Raw genomic sequence first — 22,100 nt, forward strand, 5'->3', positions numbered from 1 at the left:
TTCTAAGCTACCCACATTTTGGGAGTTCTTTTTATTCCATTTCTGCTCTATTTTAAAGACATACTAGGAACCCACTTCCTACCTTTGCAATAGGCTAAGCAAATACCATTATGAGATCTCTTGATAAGCATGAGATAGATAATGAGAGAAGAATCTGACATTGGCAGTTTCAAAATTCCTGGGGAGAAGCAAATGTATATAAGTGAACATCTTCCTGTCACTTAAATTTTACCTTTGCCTTTCTTTTTTTTTTTTTAAGAGAGGGAGAGAGAGAGAGAGAATGGGTGGGGGGGGGGCAGAGGGAGAGAGAGAATCTTAAGCAGACTCCATGCCCAGCATTGAGCCCGACATGGGGCTCGATCTCACAACCCTGAGATCATGACTTGAGCTGAAATCAAGAGTTGAATGCTCACCCGACTGAGCCACTCAGGCGCCCCTCACCTCTGCCTTTTATGGAACATGAAATCTTTTTTTTTTTTTTAAGATTTTATTTATTCATTTGAGAGAGACAGACAGAACGAGCACAAGCAGGGGGAGTGGCAGAGGGAGCGGGAGAAGCAGGCTTCCCGCTGAGCAGGGAGCCCGATGCGGGGCTCGATCCCAGGACCCTGGGATCATGACCTGAGCCGAAGGCAGATGCTTAACCATCTGGGCCACCCAGGCGCCCCTGGAACATGAAATCTGACTTTGTATGACTTTAAACATTACTATACGTTATTATTTATTTATGTATTGTTTTCATGGGGCTTGAACTCATGACTCTGAGATGGAGACATGAGCTGAAATCAAGAGTCAGGACACCCACCTGACTGAGCCACACAGGAGCCCCTAAATTTTAGTATACTTTAAATGTCTATATCCTAAATAATGAGAATGAAAATAAATAATGAATTAAAACATGTAGGCTAGAAATCTGTTTAGCAAAAAAACTGCACACACATTGCTCTTTTAGACTCTTGCCAATTACAGGTGAGTACCTGAAGTTTAGGGTAATTACCTACTGCTGGTTTTTTCCCTGTGACTAGACACCTCACACAAAAAACTGGATACGTATGATTCTGTAGAATCCTTGATGTTCTGAACTTCAAAAAACTCATGTAACAAAGGATAAATTCCAAATACCTCTTTTCAAAGAAGGTCAACTTTTTAGGTATTATTTTGCAATTCTAGGTTGCTCTCGTCACGATCAATACATTAGTACATAAATAATAAAAGCTATGGTCTGAATTTAACATTGAATATAAAACAATATTAAATTATCAGAATTAGGATTAGTAGTAGCATAGTCAAAGACTTTTAAAACATGAATAAAATTAGGTATAAAAACTAGAATTTCAGCACTAGCTTTAGAAAAGTGTTTAATATTTTAAAATAGTTTTAAGAACATATGCTTTCTACTCCATTATGAGACAAATGCTCTATCCAGAGCACAATTTATTACTACAGAATAAATGAATGCTTAAAAGACAGTCTGTCAATTGAAAAAAAAAAACACACACATTAAAATAGCAGGTTTCTAAGCCAAGTTAAATAAAATATTTTCTCCTTGACAAGCTGCTTACATTTAAATGAAAACAGGGCAAATTTGGTCAATAATATGGATTGTATATAATAAAAAGGACCTTAGATCATGTTAATACAAGGATCAGAAAGCAGTAAGTTCAATTAAACCCACCCAATTACTTAGCAAACTTTCAGATACAGCAAATAAATTAATCTGTTTTAAATGAAAGTGCTCAGATAAGTAGCTTTTTGACCTGAGTAAGTTTCACTAGCAGCAATCACAGCAAAGCAAGAATCTGCTCAAGCAAGGCAAAGCCCCCAAATCAAACAAATGGTATTAGTAATCAAAAAGCATTTGCAAAACGTATTTCCTTGGCTAGTAGCAGAGGGTTCTGAGCAAACGCCACCTACAGCTTCCCTCATACTTGGATAGATAGTGCACAGGGGATGAACACACATTCCTTTTACCCACAAACAACCAGGGTATTCTGCTTTTAAAAACAGGGTATTTCATTTCTGTACTATCTTATGAAAAAGCCTGTCGTTATACTATTAAGAATGCATGTCTTTCACTTAAAATCCTCTATTATCCACTTATGTTGAACTTGTACTGGGATTTAAGAATGCCTCTTTATTGAGACAAGTAATATGTCATCATTTTGTTCAGCTAACAGGCCTGACAGACCTTGTCTCCTTGAGTTAAGAACAGTAGATCTCTATTTCGTACATTGGTGGCAAAAGCTAGCAGAATAAATGAGAATTAGCCAATTGGTAGTAAAGGTTTTTAATCCCAAAGATCCAGACTTTCCTTCTACCTTAGCCTTAATTATTCTATTTGGCCAGATGATGGTATGTTCTTTTCAAGAAAAGGATCTCTAGACATTACAATAATTTATTTGAATGCCATTCTTATGTATTTTTAACAAATAACGTCGCCATTCACTATATCTCTTATGTTTTTGATCCTTTTTACTACTTATCATCTTCTTTATTTGAAGCAGATTTTTAACAGATAATCTTGATCGTTACAACAATATCTTGCTCGCATTTTATTCAAATAATTCTTAAAAACAGCTTAAAAAGCCGTTTGGAATAACATCAAGCTTGCCATCAATCAAACGAAAAAATTCCGCTGGCGGTTGTATAAACATCAGATCAAGTCTGATGTCTTCAAGGATTTCAGAGTGAACCATAAAAAACTCCATTAACTTCTGACAAAGAATGCAAATTAATCACAACATGGGGTGAAATGAAATTAAAGGCTCTTTTCTAATCAATGACAAGGCGGGATGAAATATTTGTTACTCTCTCTGCACTCAGACTGCCTGGGATGTTTGCGCTTCCCTCGCGAAGCCCCAAATGTAAGGTGTGAGTACAGATTCACCCGCAGTTGCCGTACAACCCTCCTGCCCCCCCAGAGCTATCTGCTTACAAGTCGTGGAGATTCACAAAACACACTAATCATCTGAATCTCAGGTGCATCCAATTTGTTATTCACACTCTCCCATGCCAGTGAAAAGCCTGGCGCAGACAGATGCACCAGGAACCCTAAATGACAGTTTTGGCCTCCGGAAGTACGATCACTACAACAAAATCTAGTACAGCCTCCAGGTGAAATGTCTGGAGCTCCATATGGAGCAGGGAAAATTAACAACAAGATGAAAATCACTGCAGCAGCGGGGAGTCGGAATTTTTGAAAAAAAAAAAAAAAAATGAAATTTAAAGATGAAGAAAGAGAAGTAATAAATTAATGGGGTGTGAAAACATTCAAAGCTTTACAATACCAGGGGCACTATTTGCTCAGATTTTTTTCCTTTTTTTAACTTCAGGTCATTTTGATGTAATTTATTAACCAAGATCAGGAATTGTAGCCAAAAGAACAACAACATTTTTATACATACAAAAGTACTTTAAGTACATTTATATCTGTATTACCTTCACTTTCCTGTGGCATCCTGCTCACCAAATTTCCAAATGCCAGAGCTGACACACCCCCTGAGAAGTCTCCTTAATGGACTTACTATCATCCATTGTAAAGTTTGAATGAAGGATGACAATTTGTAGCAGGCAATCTTTTTCATTTCTACTAAATTATGGTGTCATTAAACAAACCACTGCCCACCGTCATGTTTTTTAAGTCTTTTAAGTCAACTGAATTTGGATCTACATGATTAACTATACACAGCTCCAGTCCTTGTCCAGACCTGCACCTCTTTCCAGATTACTGTTAATGCTAAATTATTCAAGAAATGAAGATACTTTTTTGGCTGCGAGACATTTAAAAACACAATTTTTCATGATCCTACTGCTTCACAGGCACCCAGAATTTAATGGTACTGGGGTCAGGGAGAGCTCTGGAGCCCTCTGGACCCTCCCGTCCCTCTGCTAAACACACAGTAGGAAAAGCAAAAGGGCTCTAGGGAATGGCCTTGTCATCATCTACCATGGCATGGCCCCTGATGTTTGGCATTTCTCATCCACATAAGAGGCCTCCTGGAGTGGAGAAGGCAAACCAGGAGGAGGCCTTGAAGGGGCTCAGTGGGAAGAAGAAGAGTGGTACGAACAGCCAACCACACATTCAGAGTCCACAGAGCCCAGGCATTTGGTTTAGTTGCCTGCAAGTCCTGGGTCTAACTGCACCCATTCAGCCCTGAGGCAAGGGGCCTCACCTGTCCAGGCCTCCGTCTGCTCACCTGGAGGTTGGGAATAACAGCCTCTGAGGGTGGGATGTACAGTCTGAATCAGATAATAGGAAGTGATCTGAAGCTCGATGTCTGAAAGGTGCTAGATGGATCCAAGACATCGCTGTTGTTCCTGTCGTAAGTTGTAGTGATACGGCTGTGCTCTTACAGTGGCTCCTAAACTTCTGTTCTATACAGTCCTAAACTGCATGCCAATGAGGCTATGCAACTTTGAGGCCTAAAGGAAAGGAAACTAGACAGTGCTTCCCAGTAAGAAGTAAAAACCTAATGCACAAAACAATGAAGTTCCTATAGAATGATTATCTCAACAAAAATCCAGTCCTTTAATCTTTTTGTTGGTCCCAGGCCACCAACTCTCCGTGATACCTTCCTGACACCCTTCCCTCACCTGCATCCCCACTGGATACACACTGTGTCGCCGGTGGGAAGAGGGGCCGTTAACGACATTGTCAGCAGCACTGACACTGGGCCGGTGGAGGGACAAGTCTCCAAGCGTGCCTCTCCTCCCTGCTTTCTGCTTTGCTCAGTTTATGCTCTGCTCCAGCTGTGGCTGGCAGGTTGCCAAGCACATCCTTTTGTGAACTTTGGCTGACGATTAGAAATTCTGTTCTGTGCTACGGCCCAACATCAGGGCCAGTGGGTTGGCCCTTGGTACTTTTCAAGTGGTTTCAGAGCCAGAAGCACATTTGATCTGCATACTTCCTCTAATCAGATAGGAAAGGTAGGTATCAGGAACCGCATTCTAGATTTAAGGAAACTAAAGCCCCAAGGAGTTACAAAGCAAGAATTTAAGGCCTATGGTGACCACAGTTTATGGGAGAGTTGGGTTCCCATTCTCATCTTTTGGCTCCTGGTCTGGAGTTCTGTCCATTAGGCCGGTCTTCTCAACTTGCCATTAGTGAAAAGCTCAGATCTGGTGCCCTGATCGGACTTTGAGTTCAAAGTAGCAGTGTGTTGGGATTGTCCCCAGCCCTGGACAGAAGGGATGCAAAACTATGTGATCATGAGGATCTATGAAAGGCTTTCACGTGTTCAAGGACCAGACCAGCAGGTGACAATTAGGATGAAGCAGTCAGTCCTTAGCTTGGTAAACAGAACCCTGCTTTGACTGGATGGCTGTTTATAAAGTAGTGAGTTTCCTATCACTTGAGGTATTCAAGCAGAGTGTGGATATCTGCTTCCAGAAATATGGTACAGAGGTTTGATTCGATGATGTCTGTGATTCACTCCTGCCTACTGCACTTGGGATTCCACGGAACCAACCCCACTGCAGTTCAACACTGAGCAAATCAACCATTCCGTATGCCCCATTTATGAGGGGATGCCATCTCACAGATGAGATACAATGGGCCAAAAAGAAGATATTATTCATAATCCAGTGTCTGGAATACTATGAAAATGAACATTGTTCCTCATGTACTTTCAGGACAAAGTGAAGGGCAGGAAAGACACCGATACGGTACCCTTTCCCAGTCTCCAGTCTGTCGTACAACACGGGTAAAATAAATGCCAAGTCCACCAAACGTCATTGTTGATTCTAGCCAACGAAGCACACAAACTTCTGTTGAAAGATCTGGGAAATAAGCCTAATGGCATCAAAGCTGCTTCTACTATTTCAAATAAAAGTCCCAGTTTGGTGACAATATTCTATCACGATTCAGGGAATATGGCTTTCTCCCCACTCTGGCATAAAGGTTATTGCTAACTAGGGAGTCCAGCACGTTAGAATTTTCCAGCTTCCACTTGACTGATCAAGTAAACGTATACTTAAACATTCGAGAAAACAGAATTGCAAAGGTGTACAGCCTCTTCCCAAATCTGACCAGAGCATCCAAATGCTTCATTTGTCAAACACGACAGCAATCCGTTTCTTAGACTCATCACTTACCAAATCTCACTGGTTAATACTCGACACATGAGGAATCTAAAGAATATAGCTATGTTCTCAATCTCTGGCACTTTTATGAGATGGCTTACAAGTTTTCTACTAAGGCTTCTTTGAGAGATACACTGTAACAGGGTCTCTGCATTTACAAAATTTTAGGGGATTGTATAAATTGGCCAAACAGTGAATTGTTTAAAAATTACTGACAGAATAAGAGGCTTACCAAGATAAATATTCTAATGAGCTATAAATCCTGAAAATGTGATTTTAATTTGATGGGCTACCTAGAGCTAAGCAGCAAGACTGTATATCCTAAAATCTGACTAAATGCTAGCATGCATGCCAAGCGATTACATTTTAGATTTTCTCTTTAAGGAAAAGATTATGTTTAAACAAAGAAGCCCACAAATTTGACAAGTGAGTGTAACACTCTTGAACCTAATAACTTAGATGATTTCTCTCCCACTCATCTGATGGCTTTAACTGTAAAAGAAAAAGGATACAAAAGACACATTTCAGCAAATGAAGGGTCTTTAAATGTCCACATGGGTACCAGGAGAATTCGCTTAAAACAGCTTATAAAGATGGTAGAGTGAATGAGCCCCATCCTATTATTCAATAACCATGTTTGTGATGCATCTGCATAATCTAACCATGCATAAATTAGTATGTGTAATACAACACTTATTTGCATAATAATAGCAAGTTAATAGATGCTTAAAGAGCAGAGACCAACACCACCTTTAAATCAGACATGCCTCCAGGCACTGTGGCCTGGACAGACCAAGATGCCAGAAAAACAGGGAGCACCAACCAGAGGAAAACAGTCAATCCATGCATTTCTCATCCCTCTAGACATTTCACTTATTTTGCCCCCTGCACACTGGGGAATCATTTTCAAACCACAAAACAGCTTTATATTTTAAGTGCTAGCACCCTTCTAAATAAAAATCTTAAAGAAATTATAAAGATTATCATCAGCAATGGTAATATAATGGACAGTTTGTTTTCTTACAAATGTGGATAGGAATGGGCACATTTTTAAAAAATTAGTATTTTCAGAATCACACCCCCATAAAATCAGGGGCCTGACTATTTGCTTAGCAAAAATAATGATCTAGATCGGGTATTTTCACCCTTCATATCAACCCTTTATTTGAAATAATTTTAACTGAAACCAAAAGCTCAAACAGTGTATCAAGAAAAGGCTGTGCCTCTCCTCTAACCTCAGTATGAGCACATGGCACTGGGCTAGGATAAGGAAAAACATCACCAATGTCACACAAAGGAAGAGCATGATGATGCCTTTCAACCTTTAACAAAGAGAAAAAAAAAATCTGGAGTTTAAAAAAAATCAAAAATCAATAGAGACTTCTAAATGACTCTTTTAAGATATCACTTTTCAATTTAACAGGACAGATTTATTTGTATGTGGCTCAAATGTTCACAATTGCTCCCTGCACCTTCATACATAGGAATGAATGTCACAGTGGCAAACGGCAGTAATGAACAATCTTACCTGAGGATATGGAAACCTCCCAAGAGCAAGCTGGGAAAGGAAATAATATTTGTCTAGTTATAGATTTGCATGCAGGGCAGATCTCCTTAAGACAGACAAGTACTAAACTTCAGAACTATACCCAGCAAATATAAAAAGCTCTCAACCCCGGATGCAGGAACTAAACTACTGCTGTAATTACAGTAAAAGTTGCATTTAGAATGGACATTTTCAATGGGCAATATTGCATCCCTGATTAAATATTCTAATTTTAACAACTAAACATTACCATTATGTGGTTTCTCTTAGGAACATTCTCAGCTCTATGGGCATTATTCACATTTACCTGTGTGCGACAGTTTTCATTTAGACAGAGATATAAAACCAGAGCAGACCGTATTGTTCCCAGCCCACAGTTCTGTAGAGTTTTTAGTAACAAGTACATAGGCATTGTTGTAGGAAATGGGGAATGGGCCATATGAAATAGAAAATTTTGCCACTATTTTCATCAATTTATTTGTTTTTTCATTCATTTTTCTATCCACAGAAAAAAAAGAGCTACCACTAGTAGAAAAGTGGCTATTTCAAGGCTGCGAAGTCAGAACTATAGGTCTAAGTCTGAAATCAGGAACGTGGATCTTTGGAGAGCTTCCAATTTTGCTTGATTTGTAAACTGCCATGTGTTTCTAGGCCAGTCACTTAATTTTGGTCTTGGAATTCTCACCTGTTAAAACTCAATGATTCAACCAGGAATAGAGTTGATACAAAGTAATAAGATAAAATTTACCAAATATACCGTAACATATTTAAAGAAAATAGCAGCAAAACTTTGGAACTTCGTAATGTAGCCCATCCTCAGGCCAGAAATCCTTTATATGTATTTGTAACTACTTTCAAAGTAGAATTGCTGTATCAGGGAACTTTGAAGCTGGAATGAATCCAAAAGAGCATCAATCCACTTCACAGATTAGAACCCAAGAGTGTCATTGAAGAAGTTCCCACACAGTTAATCAGGAGAAGCCTGGGGCCTGACCCTAAGCCTTGCAACTTAATCCAGTGTTCTTTCCAGAGTTTTACATTGCTTTTCTACATCTTGAGAAGTTGTGCATTTATTTCAAAAACAAGGACACTATGGAAACATTACTGAACTCTTTTGTAGAATCATTTCAAATAACAAAAGAACACCTATTTCATTTTATTAGAACTGCATTTTATCTTGGCCTTAAAATTATACACCTCAGCTTTTTGATCATGTAAATTATTTGTTGACTAAGGTTTGAACGGCCTGTGGGTATTACCAAAACCCAAAGCCACCTTTGAAGAATAAATATTTTGTTCCTTAATAAGGATAGACATGAAGATACTGAGTTAATTTTTAAAGATCTAAAACCAGTCAGAGCAAAGCAATGTAATAAGGAATAAACCATATGACTTTGTAAGGTGACTACTTTGAAAAGGCCAACACTCATTTGGATGTATATTTATATATGTATGTGTGTTTTGTAATGCCTAGTCAGTTTCATTACCTTGTACTCATTCTTATATACTCAGAGTTCATTGATTTTCAAGATACAAAGTTATACTACCATTATGTCACTTAGTAAGTATCATTTTTTTTTTTTTAATTTTTTTTTAAAGATTTTATTTATTTTTTTGACAGAGAGAGACAGCAGAGCAGGAACACAAGCAGGGGGAGTGGGAGAGGGAGAAGCAGGCTTCCGCAGAGCAGGGAGCCCGATGCGGGACTCGATCCCAGGACCCTGGGATCACGACCTGAGCCGAAGGCAGACGTTTAACGACTGAGCCACCCAGGCGCCCCAGTAAGTATCATTAATCAAGGGATTAGTATAAAGTACAGATAGCAAAAACATCACAAGATGGCAGGATGGAAAGAGAGTGTGGATGTTAATCAAACGCCCTCTCAGGTTCATGTGATTATGTTTGTTGTCTACACACTGTTTTAAATTAGGAAGGGGAGAGACTCAGCTCTCCACTCCCTCTACTCTAATCTTACCCAATACAGGCAATCCATTTGCCTTATATTTTGTAAATACAGTGTGTTTCTGGCCAATGAGAGTGTGCACATTGATTCAGGGGGAGCCGCTGTGGTCTACATGGCAGTAATGGCAGGCTAAGCGTTTGCACCATTACATTGACCTGACTGGCAGTGACAGCTCAAGAAAAGCTGTCACCTATCATCACACTCATCGGTGGATGACAAGTTTTGCACATCCTTCCATTTGGAATTATCAAACTACCAAGAGGAGGATCTCTCATCTAAAAAAGCTAACAACTTAATGACTAGTAAACAACATTTAGAGTATTTTATCTCAAGCCATTCTATAGGCCCTGTGTCACTCACTCGGGTATACGGTTCACGTATCACTGAGGACTGTGGAAGAATTCTGTCCACGTGGCTTACCGGCAGAAGAACTTGCCCATGACACACACAGTTAAAATCTAAGTTAGCTGGCTGGTACTGATATGGGACGCTGGTTTTTGCTGAAGAACTAAATAAGCAATGATAAATGGAAGGCTTAAAAAAGAAGTGGCATAAAATGAAAAATATGAATTCTTTCCACTTGAACACAAAGCCTCAAATTCTCGACTTATTATTGTTCTATGGAGAGGCCAGGCTACAGTCAACTTGGGAATGTGCACTCGTCTACTTGGTGCCCCCTGTCATAACTGGTACGATGTACTAAGGATGGCTGCTATCATTCCTCTACCCTGTAATATACCACCATGCACACAGAGAGAAAATTCAGTGCAGGCTGGTCAGCTGGGAGCCTCTCTGTACCAGTCTGCTTGGAACCAGGTGGCTGGCAGTGCTTGAACTGGTGAACTCATCATTCCCGGGCCTGGCTTTGCTTTGTGTGTACTTTCCTGACATCCTATGAAATCTCAGTCCTGTCAACTACATTCCTGGGAGAACTGCTCTAAGGCATCTTGCAGCTCTGACCTCTTTGGAGCCAGAGGACACAGGATGGTTCCTCGTCCTTGACCAGAGCGGTACAACCATCATTTCCTCTCTCTCGCAGCCTGTCACCACCGCGCTGCTCCAGCAGGAGGCCAAGGATTCCAGTTCTGCACCAGCGCAAACTGGCAGCGGCACCAGTAGGCTGGCACCAGAAGCAGTCATTTTAAGGCCCCGGGAGAGGAAGCTGCCTTCCACGTACATCCCTGTCGCTCTAGGTTTAATGTAACTGTGGTGTTTTTGCTCCCCACTATTTGTCTTGTGGCAAAATAGAAGGAAATATATAGCCAGGCCCCAGAACCTTTTTATCAAGTTCAATTAGGAGAAGGGAAGAAAGGAAAAGATCTCTTAGCAGATATGGCTGCATGAAGAACAGGCTCCTCACGAGGCTGTCAAAAGTCAAAATAAACACTGAACCCTTATGAGGAAGAGGGAACACATACGCTGTGAGTGAATATTTCAGAGACAGACGGACCTGGGGCCATTCTGTATCTTTTACCCCTACTGGTCTATTAATCTACTTGCATTTCCCCAGTTTTTATTGTCAAGGTATTATAAATTAGGAAACTTACAAAAGAGAGTATGTAATCTTCTCTGAAATGGCCTGCAGATATGTCACTGTACTAAATGTGTTTCAGATTTAATGAAGCTTTAATGTCCTTTTTAATTTTGCCTGTTTCTGTATCACCAGGGGTCGGGCAAGGCAATCAGCACTCAAGAGGGTGGTTTGGTTTAAAACTAGGAAAAAACTCATTTGCTTATGAGTTGCACTGTATTTTCTTAATTAAATTTACTGAGTAAAATGGTTTAAGTTCAGCCAACCAATGACCTTTGTATGTAGATTTAGATTTATAAATAGGTTAACAGTTAAAGGAAAGGGAAAAAAAAAAGAATCACAACAAACCAAACAGATTAGGACTAAGCCAATAGAAATCTTTGCTCTCTTTATCATCTTTACAAAAGAAGCATTTAAATATAGGCAGCTTAAGTCCAGTTAAAAAATAAAAAAAGTATATTGAAAAATGTGGATGCACATAAGCGCCAGCAATTCATCAAATGACTCTCACATCCTTTTCATTCCCAGGAGGGGAGCGGCCTGTGTTGTAAAAGATTTGGGAAAGCTATATTTATTTTTTGGGGGGGGGGTGGTGGTGGTGGTGGAGGTAGAGATGGGGGAGGGAGAGGATTCTATTTAATGTTAAAGAAAAAAGTGCATTTTGATTCCAAATACTTAAGATTCAGCAAACTGCTAAATACTCTGTTCGTTGTGGGAAATTCACTATGTAAAAGGCAGAAAAAGAATGCTCTGAAAACATTTACCATCGGGAATACATTTTAATAACAGTAAATCACTAACATTTCACTGTAAAACTAAAACTGTTCCTTAGTGTCATCTTACTGATCTTTGATTTGTCCGATCATAACCTATGAAATACTCTTGAGTTAGCCTCATTTGAATATGTTGGATTTTATAATTTAAATAATAAAGATGTGTATGGGGGTGTGATCATAACGACTGCCAAATGCATAGCAACTGCATGATAGAAACATCTGTATTTTAACAAAAAGAAGATATTTATTTACAAAGCAACAAAAATGGCTTCTGTTGGTAACACGAATAATTATGGTCACGAAGTCACAAATGATAAAGAGAAAAAATACACTGTAGCAAGAAAGCAAGTGGGGAATACAGATTCAGAATATGTTTTTGGTGAATCAAGTTTCTTAGAATATCAACAATGTGCTAGTAGTTTTAAATTTACAGTTATACTGAAGAGCCCTGGATTTTTTTTTTCTTATTCTTAATTTAGACATACTCTGTGTTTCTCGGCATAACTGCAAATTGAAAATAAGCATTTTCAATATAGCCAGTGATCTAGCTGAAGGAGGACTTTATAGTCTGAAATGTTCTAAAATTTGTTCTTAATTACCTTGTGCACATTTTACACAATTAAATTTCCATCTAAGGATCTTGCATTTAGATTGTGCACTGCAGTTAAACCTTCATTTTATAGAAATGCAGCAGTCACTTTGGAACATTCAGACACGGGGAAACTTTAAAAAATCAGACTTAACTACTGGATTACATAAAATTCCCTAGGTGAGATTTCATCCCAAGACCAATTTACACAGTCCTAGAGAGAGAGTTTAAATCATCTGAAACTATGCTGGTGAAGAACCATAATAAATATTAAATACCTCAAGATCTACCCTAAGATTTGACTTTTCTTCCCATGTATCAATTTCACTATCCCCTTACTGAATGGTTTAAAAACAATCCAAAGGATATAACAGCAATTTACCAGTGTTAAAGTGCTTTGGAGGTTAAACTGACAACAAAGAACAGAGAAACACAAAGCGTCTTGAAGTAGGGTTTCAATTAAATGTGGAGGATTTAGTAATGCAGGACCAAAAAAAAAAGAGTTACAAATTAATTTAATCTTCTGCCTATAGTTTGCAGCTGCACTCCAAAGTGTCTAGGGCTTAAGAACAAAGCCTTAAAAGGCCTCGGAGTGAGGAAAGCTTCAATTTTTAATGTATAACGCCATTAGCTGATAACTTGTGGAATCTGCGACCCCTGTGGAGGGGCATAAGTGCGAGTAACAGAGACTGATGAAGTGACATATTTGTTCGTGTCTAGAACTATGAGGAAGAGGGTTATTACTAACACCATCAGGCCTAACAGAAATATGCCCTAATAACCTTAGGGACCCTCCACGTTATCAGTTATCCCTACATCAAATATATTAAAATCAAAACCTAATTCACTTTAATTAAAGACAATTAGTTTGTTTTACTATTATTAACTTGTGTGATATTATAATACACTGCAAATTAAAGATGGGATAATAAATGTAACGAAAGCGCCAAACTAGGTACACCTTTCCACCCTGCTTGGAGAAATAAGCGTACCACTGGTGTCTATTTTAAGGAAATGCACGGACGCCATCATTAAAAGTGGTGCAGAAACATTTCACTCTACGATGAATACAGTGGGACCCTGCATATCTCTTCCCTATTCAATTTATACTTTTCACATAACACTTTCCTATAAACTGTAAGGATTTCCTTAACACAAACAGAATTATGGCCCAATGGAGGCACCAGAAGCTTAATTAATTTGCCCAAGGTCATACTGCAGGTTGGTGGCAAAGCTTGTTAAATCACTAAGAACTGTGGGCTCTACAGATGTTTTTGGCAATGGCAAAGGACCCTGTCTGCAAAGGCCTCGGAGACTTCCAGTGCAGTGGGTGAACCACGACAAATAACTCATTACGGCTGTACAAAAGTGCTAAGTGCTCCTGAGAGCTCGCAAATAACATGTTTTCTTTGTGTCGAAAGAGCCTAAATGTGAGGCTCCCATCAGGAGGGCTTCTTAACATGTGCCAGTATTTAAAAAAGAACTACTCATCCTCACTCGAGTCCATGGATAAAAAGTAAATTTATTTTAACTGAAGGAGGCCAAACGCGGTAACACAAAGAAATAAATCAAGTCCTTCTCCATCATTCGGAAGGTCCTCCATTCTATCCCACAGATTACTAGTAATAGTGGAGAAAAGACAGCATTACAAATAAATGTTTCCAATAGAGTGTGGTGGTTTTTTTTTTTTTTTTAATTAGAAATGGGCTTATTACAGTGGACACTTAAATGGGGAGAGGGCAATGGTAATTCACAAGTACAATATCCTAGTGCTGTTCCATTAATTGCTTTATTTGTTTCACGGTTAAAAATGATTGCTTGCTGTAGCCTAACCGTGGATGCTGAAGAGCATGATACATTGAGGTCTCAACCTGGGCAAACTGTACCTAAACTTACACTTTATTGCAGCTTAGTTCACAGTCTTCACCTAATAGAGGGGCATATCCCAGTGCAGCAGCAGGATAAATCACCCTGGAATATTACTCCGGCGAAGTTTAGCTGTGACTGCAGCATATGTGCTTTCGAGCCACTGAAGCAAAGGCCCATAAAATACACTAATTACTGGAAGTTATGGTCACTGAGTGATTGATAGCGCTCTGCAAGGCAGCTTCCTCATTTTCAGCTCTTCTGACGGGCTCGTCCGCCGCATAGCAATTATTAATTCATGACCCACCCCTCGGGCACCAGTACCTTTACTTCTAATTCTCCTGCTACCAGACTACTGCTACAGCTGGACACTGTCTTTCTTCATTCTGATGGCTGGGTAAGGATGATAAAAAGGAGATTTCATGCTAAATGCTATTGTTTTGAATCTTTAAACGTTGCTCGGTCCTTCTCACCCTGCTGTCCCAACACATAAATTCTCCTTCCTCTCCCACAATGCTACTTCACTTGCATCGTTTTCTTTCGGACTGTGTGTGTTTGTATATGTGTGTGTATATATCTATCAATCTATCTATACTACACTGGAGCAAAAACTTTGAATAATTTTTTGCATGAATACTACCGTTTAAATGCAATACATAATTTCAACTTGGCCATAGTAAATATGAAGCAGCTGATTATAAAAAAAAACCCTCTCTATTTGAAGAGACCCACTTTTGTAGCTTTGAAGACACTCTGATTGTTCCAAGTTGATTTCCACCGGTATCTTTACTCAGAACAATGCTAATTGGGTAATATAAATCTCTAAAAGTCACTGAGAAACAACTGCAAAGGTCTCTTTTGATGGTGTCTTGTGCACTGAAAGGAAATTCAGTGAGAAACTCTAAATTAAAAAGAGATAACGTCCAGTCATGATGGCTGAAAGCAAACAATTTACTTTCCTAATAGAAAAATGAACTTCAAATTTTTGCACAACTCAAAATGCAATACTGGAGGTAGTTTCTCTATCTGGATTCTAAGATGGTGTAACAACAGATGAACAGATGGAAGTCCGGGTTACCTATCCTTTTCAGGACTTGGTTCAAATTACTACTCCTTTTCTGCTGGGAGTTAATCCCAGAACACAATTTTGAAGACAAAATTCCTATCACTCCCTGTCCCTACCATTCACTGGGCAGCGGAGCATATCCTACCTGGTGACATTTCCTAGTGTTCTACATCTTCCTGTGTCTCTAATGCCTGGTAAATTTTGAGTTTTGTTTAAGGGCAGACTCTTAAGTCATATACTTTTGTGTTCTTCATGACACCAGAAATGGTATTTTGCAGTCGGCTGACAATAAGCATTTGTTGATTATGATAAACCCCCTGATGGTGAGGTCTTCTAGAGCTTACCCAACCTGGCAGTGCATGTTAGTTGTTTCTATGCTATGATACCTTTTTTTTTTTTTTTTTTAACGTAGGCTCCACACCCAGCATGGAGCCCAACGCGGGGCATGAACTCATGACCCTGAGATCAAGATCTGAGCTGAGATCAAGAGTTGGACGCTTAACTGACTGAGCCACCCAGGCGCCCCTCTGTGCTGCACTACTTTAATGAACACAGTATACAAACTCTTCAGTAATATGGGTTGATAGTTTTAACTGACAAGGCCCTCTTACACATCACTGCTTAGAATAATCACTTTCACATATTTAAGCATTATGATTAATTTAAATGGCTTATTTCTTATTAAAGGCTTAGGGGTTGCAAGCAGGGAAAAAGACTGGAGTTAACTGTCCTCCAATCCATCTCGTGTACTTAATTCAATAACCATTTTAATCTTCACAGTGAGAATTAAGAAATGACACCCTTTCAATATGTTTGTATAATGCTGACCTGTGTCCTCTAACAGTACGCAACTTCAATCATGGTAACAGTCCCTGCAAACCTAGCTCTGGGTATGGGGCAGGGCATGGGGGGGTGTTTCTCCATTTCTAAATTGCTCACTGGAGTCATGCAGCTGTGAGTAGCTGAGAAAACATCAGTGCTGGGGTATAGTCCATTGGTTCAACCAACTCTACACTTCTGTTTCTAGACATTTCAAAGTCAAGGGAGTCATCATCGGGTAGTATTCTCATACTTCTAGCATCTGTACGCTGCTCCTGGGAGAGAGAGAGAGAGATGGAGTGGCCACTCCCACCAAGGTGCCATGCATGCAGGTGAAGTCATCTTGGATCTTCCATTCTTAACCACCATCTGGCTGCACCCTCACCGGAGCCCCTGTGGATACTGTGTCTAATGGCTGAGCCCTAAGATTCCTGACCCATAGAATCCTGTAAATAAAGGGTTGTGATGTTAAGCCACTAAGGTTGGGTGTTTTATTAAGAGTAATAGATAACTGAAATGCTTTCCTTGACATCGATGTCAGCCCTCCCTCTCATCTGCCCAGTCCTATGCACTTCCATTGCACTTTTATTTATCTTTCTACCTACTAGTCAAAGAGCTCCTGAGGGCAAAGTTGGTATCCTTACTGCCAACACAGAATAGCATTACATAAATATTTACCGATTAGATGGAATTCTCACCTACCCACTTCCTAACAGAGCAGACACACTGGAGATTAGGTTAATTTTTGTATTTCTTTAGAAACATAAACTAAAGGACGCCTGGGTGGCTCAGTCGGTTAAGCGTCTGCCTTTGGCTCAGGTCATGGTCCCGGGGTCCTGGGATCGAGCCCCACGTCGGGTCTCTGCTCAGCAGGACCCTGCTTCTCTCTCTCCCTGCTGCTCCCCATGCTTGTACTCTCTTTCTCTCTCTCTGTCAAATAAATAAATAAAATCTTAAAAAAAAAAAAGAAACGTAAACGAGGCATTAGTTTCTGAAAACCAATAGTACCTGTACACTCTGAAATACGGTAACGCTGAAGCAGCTATAGGGACAGGGTCACGGTGTCGGTAGGAAGCCTGGGAAAAGCAGTCTTGACTGACAAGCAGAATCACAATAAACCAGTCCTTTCCTTTATCTAATTTCCTGCTCATTTACGTTTACCGTTTCTCTCTTCTCTTCCCAAACTACTTGATCTGCTTATTCTCTACAGCATAATGAGAGCAGCAGAGTCGGGGGACATGACTGCCGCTGCCTGGCCAAGTCACTTAACCTTTCTAAAGAAGTCCTTTAATTTCTCTAGATTTCAGCTTCCTTACTTGCAAAATGGGAGCTTTGATGCTTATATGGTGGAACAATCTTGGGGTGCCTCAAATTACTGATTTTTCAGTCATTTGCCATCACAGTGTAGGGGAGCCTAAATGAGGTAATATCAAGTGGTTCTGTTAAGTGTTAGGTACATGCAAAGTGTTATGTTGTCACCCTTCTTGTGAGAATGACACTGAGCAAGAAGACGTCAACAACTGCAAAAAGAGGACAGAGCACCAGACTTGACAGCAGAAGTCCTAGATTCCAGTCCTCTTCTGCACAGGACTGGCTGCGTGCTGTCACCGTGGGCAGGTCCCCTCCCTCCCCTGGCCCCCAGCTTCCTCACCGGTACGAGGAGATATCTGATTTAACAAGTTCTAAAGACTCTCTTCTAGTTAAAAAACATGCTAATCTCTAAGTACAAGATAAGGTGTGTAAAAGAATTGTCTACATACATGCTATAAAAATGTTGGAAGTTTTTATTAGCCAGTTCAGAACCAAAGTATGTGCTATGGTCTGTAGGATCTTCAAGAGGATTTTTAAAGCGATTTCCAGGTCCCTGGATTTGAGTATTGACACAATTCTAGGATCAGTGCTTTTTACCACTGGACATCTCAAGGGAGCGGCCATGGTTCCCTAAATTATCACTCACAGAATTTAGAGTTGACAGATATCACTAGAAGACTGGCCCTTATCTTTTAAATCTCAATTTAAGAGATCTTAATTTACACACCACACCACTCAGTTACTCCTATCATATAACACTGCTTGTTTCTGTCTAATGACTTGCTGTTGTCAAACACCTTCTTTAAAACGGAGGTTCCATGAAGGGATTTTATCAGTTTCATTCACAGCCATGTTCCCAGTGACTAGCATGGTGCTTGCCACATACTAGACACTCAATAAAAATTCTCTGAGTGATTAATGAATAAATGACTGCACCTTATCTAACCTCATCCCTGTTTCTTCTACAAGGCATTTCTTCTTAAGAAATAAAACAAAACAAAAACTTGAGACATGGCATGTGGTTATTCAGTCACTACGTAAATGAGGCATTTTTATCCCTAAAGGGGATTCCACTGTAGAGTAAGGAAGGATATAGGGATCTATCCATTAGAATTTTCTTCTTTATATTGAATAGAAAACCATGGGCTTTTTTTTTTTTTTTTCATGTTAGCTTCAGAAAGTTCAGCCTGCCAGTCATCGAGCAGCAGCTTGCCTCTTTTGACAATCCTTCAAACATCTGAATATGGCTTGTCAAATGCTTGCTTTGTCTTCTCTTTATTTCTTTATTCTTCACATGAAGACTTTGTTGACTTAATGTTTTTTTAGAAGTCCAAAATGCGTGTTTGTGTGCACACAAACACACATGATTTGGACATGTGCTGTTGGAAAAACTTTCAAACCAGTCTGAAATCCATCAAAATAATAAAATGCTTAGCTGGGACTGCTAGCACCTGTTCCATCTTGTTTTGTCAATCTCATGGTTGTTCAGATAGCTCCGAGCACAAAGCCAGCTCAACAATGCCTCATTCAGCGGGAAACACTCACTTTGTCTGCCAGTTGCACATTCACTGCGATCACTGACAACCTTGGAAAATGCACATTTAGGCATGGTAATCTGAGACAGCTGGATCCCTTCACAAACCTTGCAGCAGACTGAACTAGTTAATCCATCATCTCCCAAAGGTCATTTTAATGGCTCCTTTTTGCAGTAAGTTGCAAAAAGTTTTAGATTTAAAAAATGACAATGGAAAAAACCAAGTTAAGACAGAATTACAGAAAGGGGAGTTAGAGCAGGGGAATGAGTGATGGAAACTGTTACATGCTCTTTTTCTCAACATTCTTCAATGGAAGGGAAGGAGGCCCATGACAAGGACTCCAGACCATACTCCTGCCCACTTTTCTATACAGTCTCCACTGAAATTTCCTTGTTGTTTGGACGCTTCAGCTTTGATCCTTTTGCCTTCTGACGGTTTTCAGCAGAAACTTCTGATCAACAGGTAAGATGTTTCACTAGATGGAGCAGCAGACCGAATATATGATAAGATTCAACTTCCACTCATGTTCTTGACAATAATTATAAAGAAAGGAGAGGAGAAAATGTCAGTATTTAAGTAAAGCACAGCAAAGGCCAAGTTTTATGGTCTAGAGAAGCTGACAGCAGCTGCTCATAGGGTACCCAGAGCCATCCGTCACCCCTCAGACCAGGTTCATAATCACCAAGGGCTAGAAAAGCAAACAAAGCCGCAGCTGTAGACGACTAGAGACAGCTGTGTCTCTGGGTGTTTTTATGTAGGGGGTGGGGGCAGGGATGGGTTCTTCCATATAGTTAGGGGCAGGAACCGAGTCTGGATAATGTTCCATAATTTCTGTCACTTGGCAAAACCACCCAATACGTAGATGGGGATGTTATTTCAAAGAGAGGCTTACTCTCAAAATAACTCTATAGGGTGGTTATTATTAAATGAAAGTGTTTAGAGAAGAGCCTAGAATACTGAAAGTTCCTGCTTTCAAAAATGTGTTTATTATTGTTTATCGTCTGCCTCCCTCATGTTGTAGGTTCAACAAGGAAAGGGAACGTGCGTTTTATTTACGAGTGTACCCAAAGCACTTCGTAAAGTATGTGGAGCATAAAAGGTGCTCAATAAATATTTGAGGAATGAATGAATTCTAAAGTTATCTTCATTTTACAGATAAGAAAGCGACACTTGGAGTAGCAAAATGACTGGGCCGAAATCACACTGATTGCAAGTGGTGGTGCGAACGTATCTAGTTAATCCAAAGTCTGAGCATCTTAAGAGTTCAAGAATTAGGATGGCAGCCCTTGAATCTGAAAATCTTCTCATAGAATGAAAATTACCCACTCTTCATCAAACTTCTCCAGAGGCTTCTGTCAAGGGTACTGGGCTGCGTGATCTATGCCACTTTGTTAATACTTTTATTTTCATTTCAGAGCTTTCTGTGTTCGCTTATAAATGGAAATTACATTTCATTTTCTTGGTATCTAATGAGTCTTATCTAGCATCCATTAAAAAAAAATATATATATATACATATATATATAAAACCAATATGTTAAAAATGGGATATGTTCACAGTTTTTAACATTTCCATAAAACAAGGTGGTTCTATCCAACTATTTTTACCTTTAAAAAACAAACAAGATTTACTTATTTTAGGGGCGGTGCAGAGAGAGAGAGAGAGCCTTAAGCAGACTCCCCGCTAGCACAGAGTTGGATGCAGGCTCAATCTCATGACCTGAACTGAAACAAAGAGTCAGACATTTAACTGATTGTGCCACCCAGGCACCCCAACTACTTTTACTTTCTATGCTAAATTTTCCTCGGGAAAAATTCTATTGTAGATTATCTATAGAAAATTCAAAAATTTTACCATTCCCCAGTAAAAACTCCATTTCTCTGGGCAAAACCATTGGCACATATCATTTAGAAAAAAAGGTTTTGTTTTTTGGGTTTTTTTTGTTTGTTTGTTTATAGGAATACTAAAGAGGAGGGCAATCTCAAACAACATATAAATATTTATCTCGTTGTAAAATTAAAATGAAAACATTTTCTTTGGTGATTTCTTCCCCTGTTTCATCTACTCTTTCTTCCTGAAACTTCTGTTTTTCACATTAGACTTCCTGACCTGGTTCTCGAATTTTCATTTCTCTGTTTGTTCTTGTTGTTCTCTGAAAGTTCCTTTGTTACAGCAGCCTGTTCTTGTTTCCTGAATGCAGTATTTTCTCTTACCCCTCTGAGAATCCTACAGGAGCTCATCTGAATTCTTCTTCACTGCAGTTTCCAAGGCCCTCCAAGTTGCTTTTTTTCCCAGTTATTTTAGGTCTCTGTCCTAAAGGCCTTTCTCACATGTCTTGCTAAGGGTAAGGCACTAAAAATCTGTCCTAAAGGCCTTTCTCACATGTCTTGCCAAGGGTAAGGCACTGTGCTCATTGGTGGAGCTTGATGACTGACATAACATGATGTAACATGAACCCCCAATGTCTGGATCTTTAAGACTTCTTGGTCAGATTTCCTTAGCCAAAGTCTCTTCTGCCTGAAAGGTAATCTTGGCTGCCGGTGTCCTAGGAACAGGGTGTGACAGGAAGGCTGGGAGGTCTCAACATTTATCATTCACTTAATGCCTCTGTACTTCAGGAACGAGACACAGTCTTCTACAGTGCCAGCTATCACTATTTTACTCTTTCCAAAAAAGACCTCTACCTTCTTGTGTTGAAGTTGAGGAGTGGCAACTGTGCACACATGCTGAGTTACCCGAAGAATCTGTGGGTCAAATGGATTTAAAAATAATTCTCTTCTCTTTGGTCCCACCTTCACGTCTAGTTCCAGATAGCTGGTACCACCAATTCCCGAGTCTTTTTGATGTTCTACAGGAAGTGGGGTGCTTGTCACTTTCTTTACAGCCAGCTTAGGATTTCAGCATTCTCAGCACTGCTAGGTAGTCTGCCACTGTCCATCTGTTTCCCCACACCCAAGATTTGGTTGCTGTAGTCTCCTTTCCCTTTTGCTTTGTCTTCATGGTAGTATGTCTTTTTT

General features: G+C 39.7%; 1 protein-coding gene across 2 annotated transcripts in view; it reads right to left on the reverse strand.

Moving 5' to 3' along the window:
- Positions 1–22,100, reverse strand: part of MAP2K5 (mitogen-activated protein kinase kinase 5) — a 245,723-nt gene that overhangs the window by 74,549 nt on the left and 149,074 nt on the right. For both annotated transcript variants that reach the window (XM_078079165.1, XM_036087125.2), the window contains exon 17: positions 7,610–7,639. In XM_078079165.1, the coding sequence (XP_077935291.1) occupies positions 7,610–7,639 (30 nt within the window). The remainder of the gene's footprint in view (positions 1–7,609; positions 7,640–22,100) is intronic.

This window comes from Halichoerus grypus, chromosome 8 (genome assembly GCF_964656455.1).
Source record: "Halichoerus grypus chromosome 8, mHalGry1.hap1.1, whole genome shotgun sequence".
NCBI classification, from domain to species: domain Eukaryota; kingdom Metazoa; phylum Chordata; class Mammalia; order Carnivora; family Phocidae; genus Halichoerus; species Halichoerus grypus.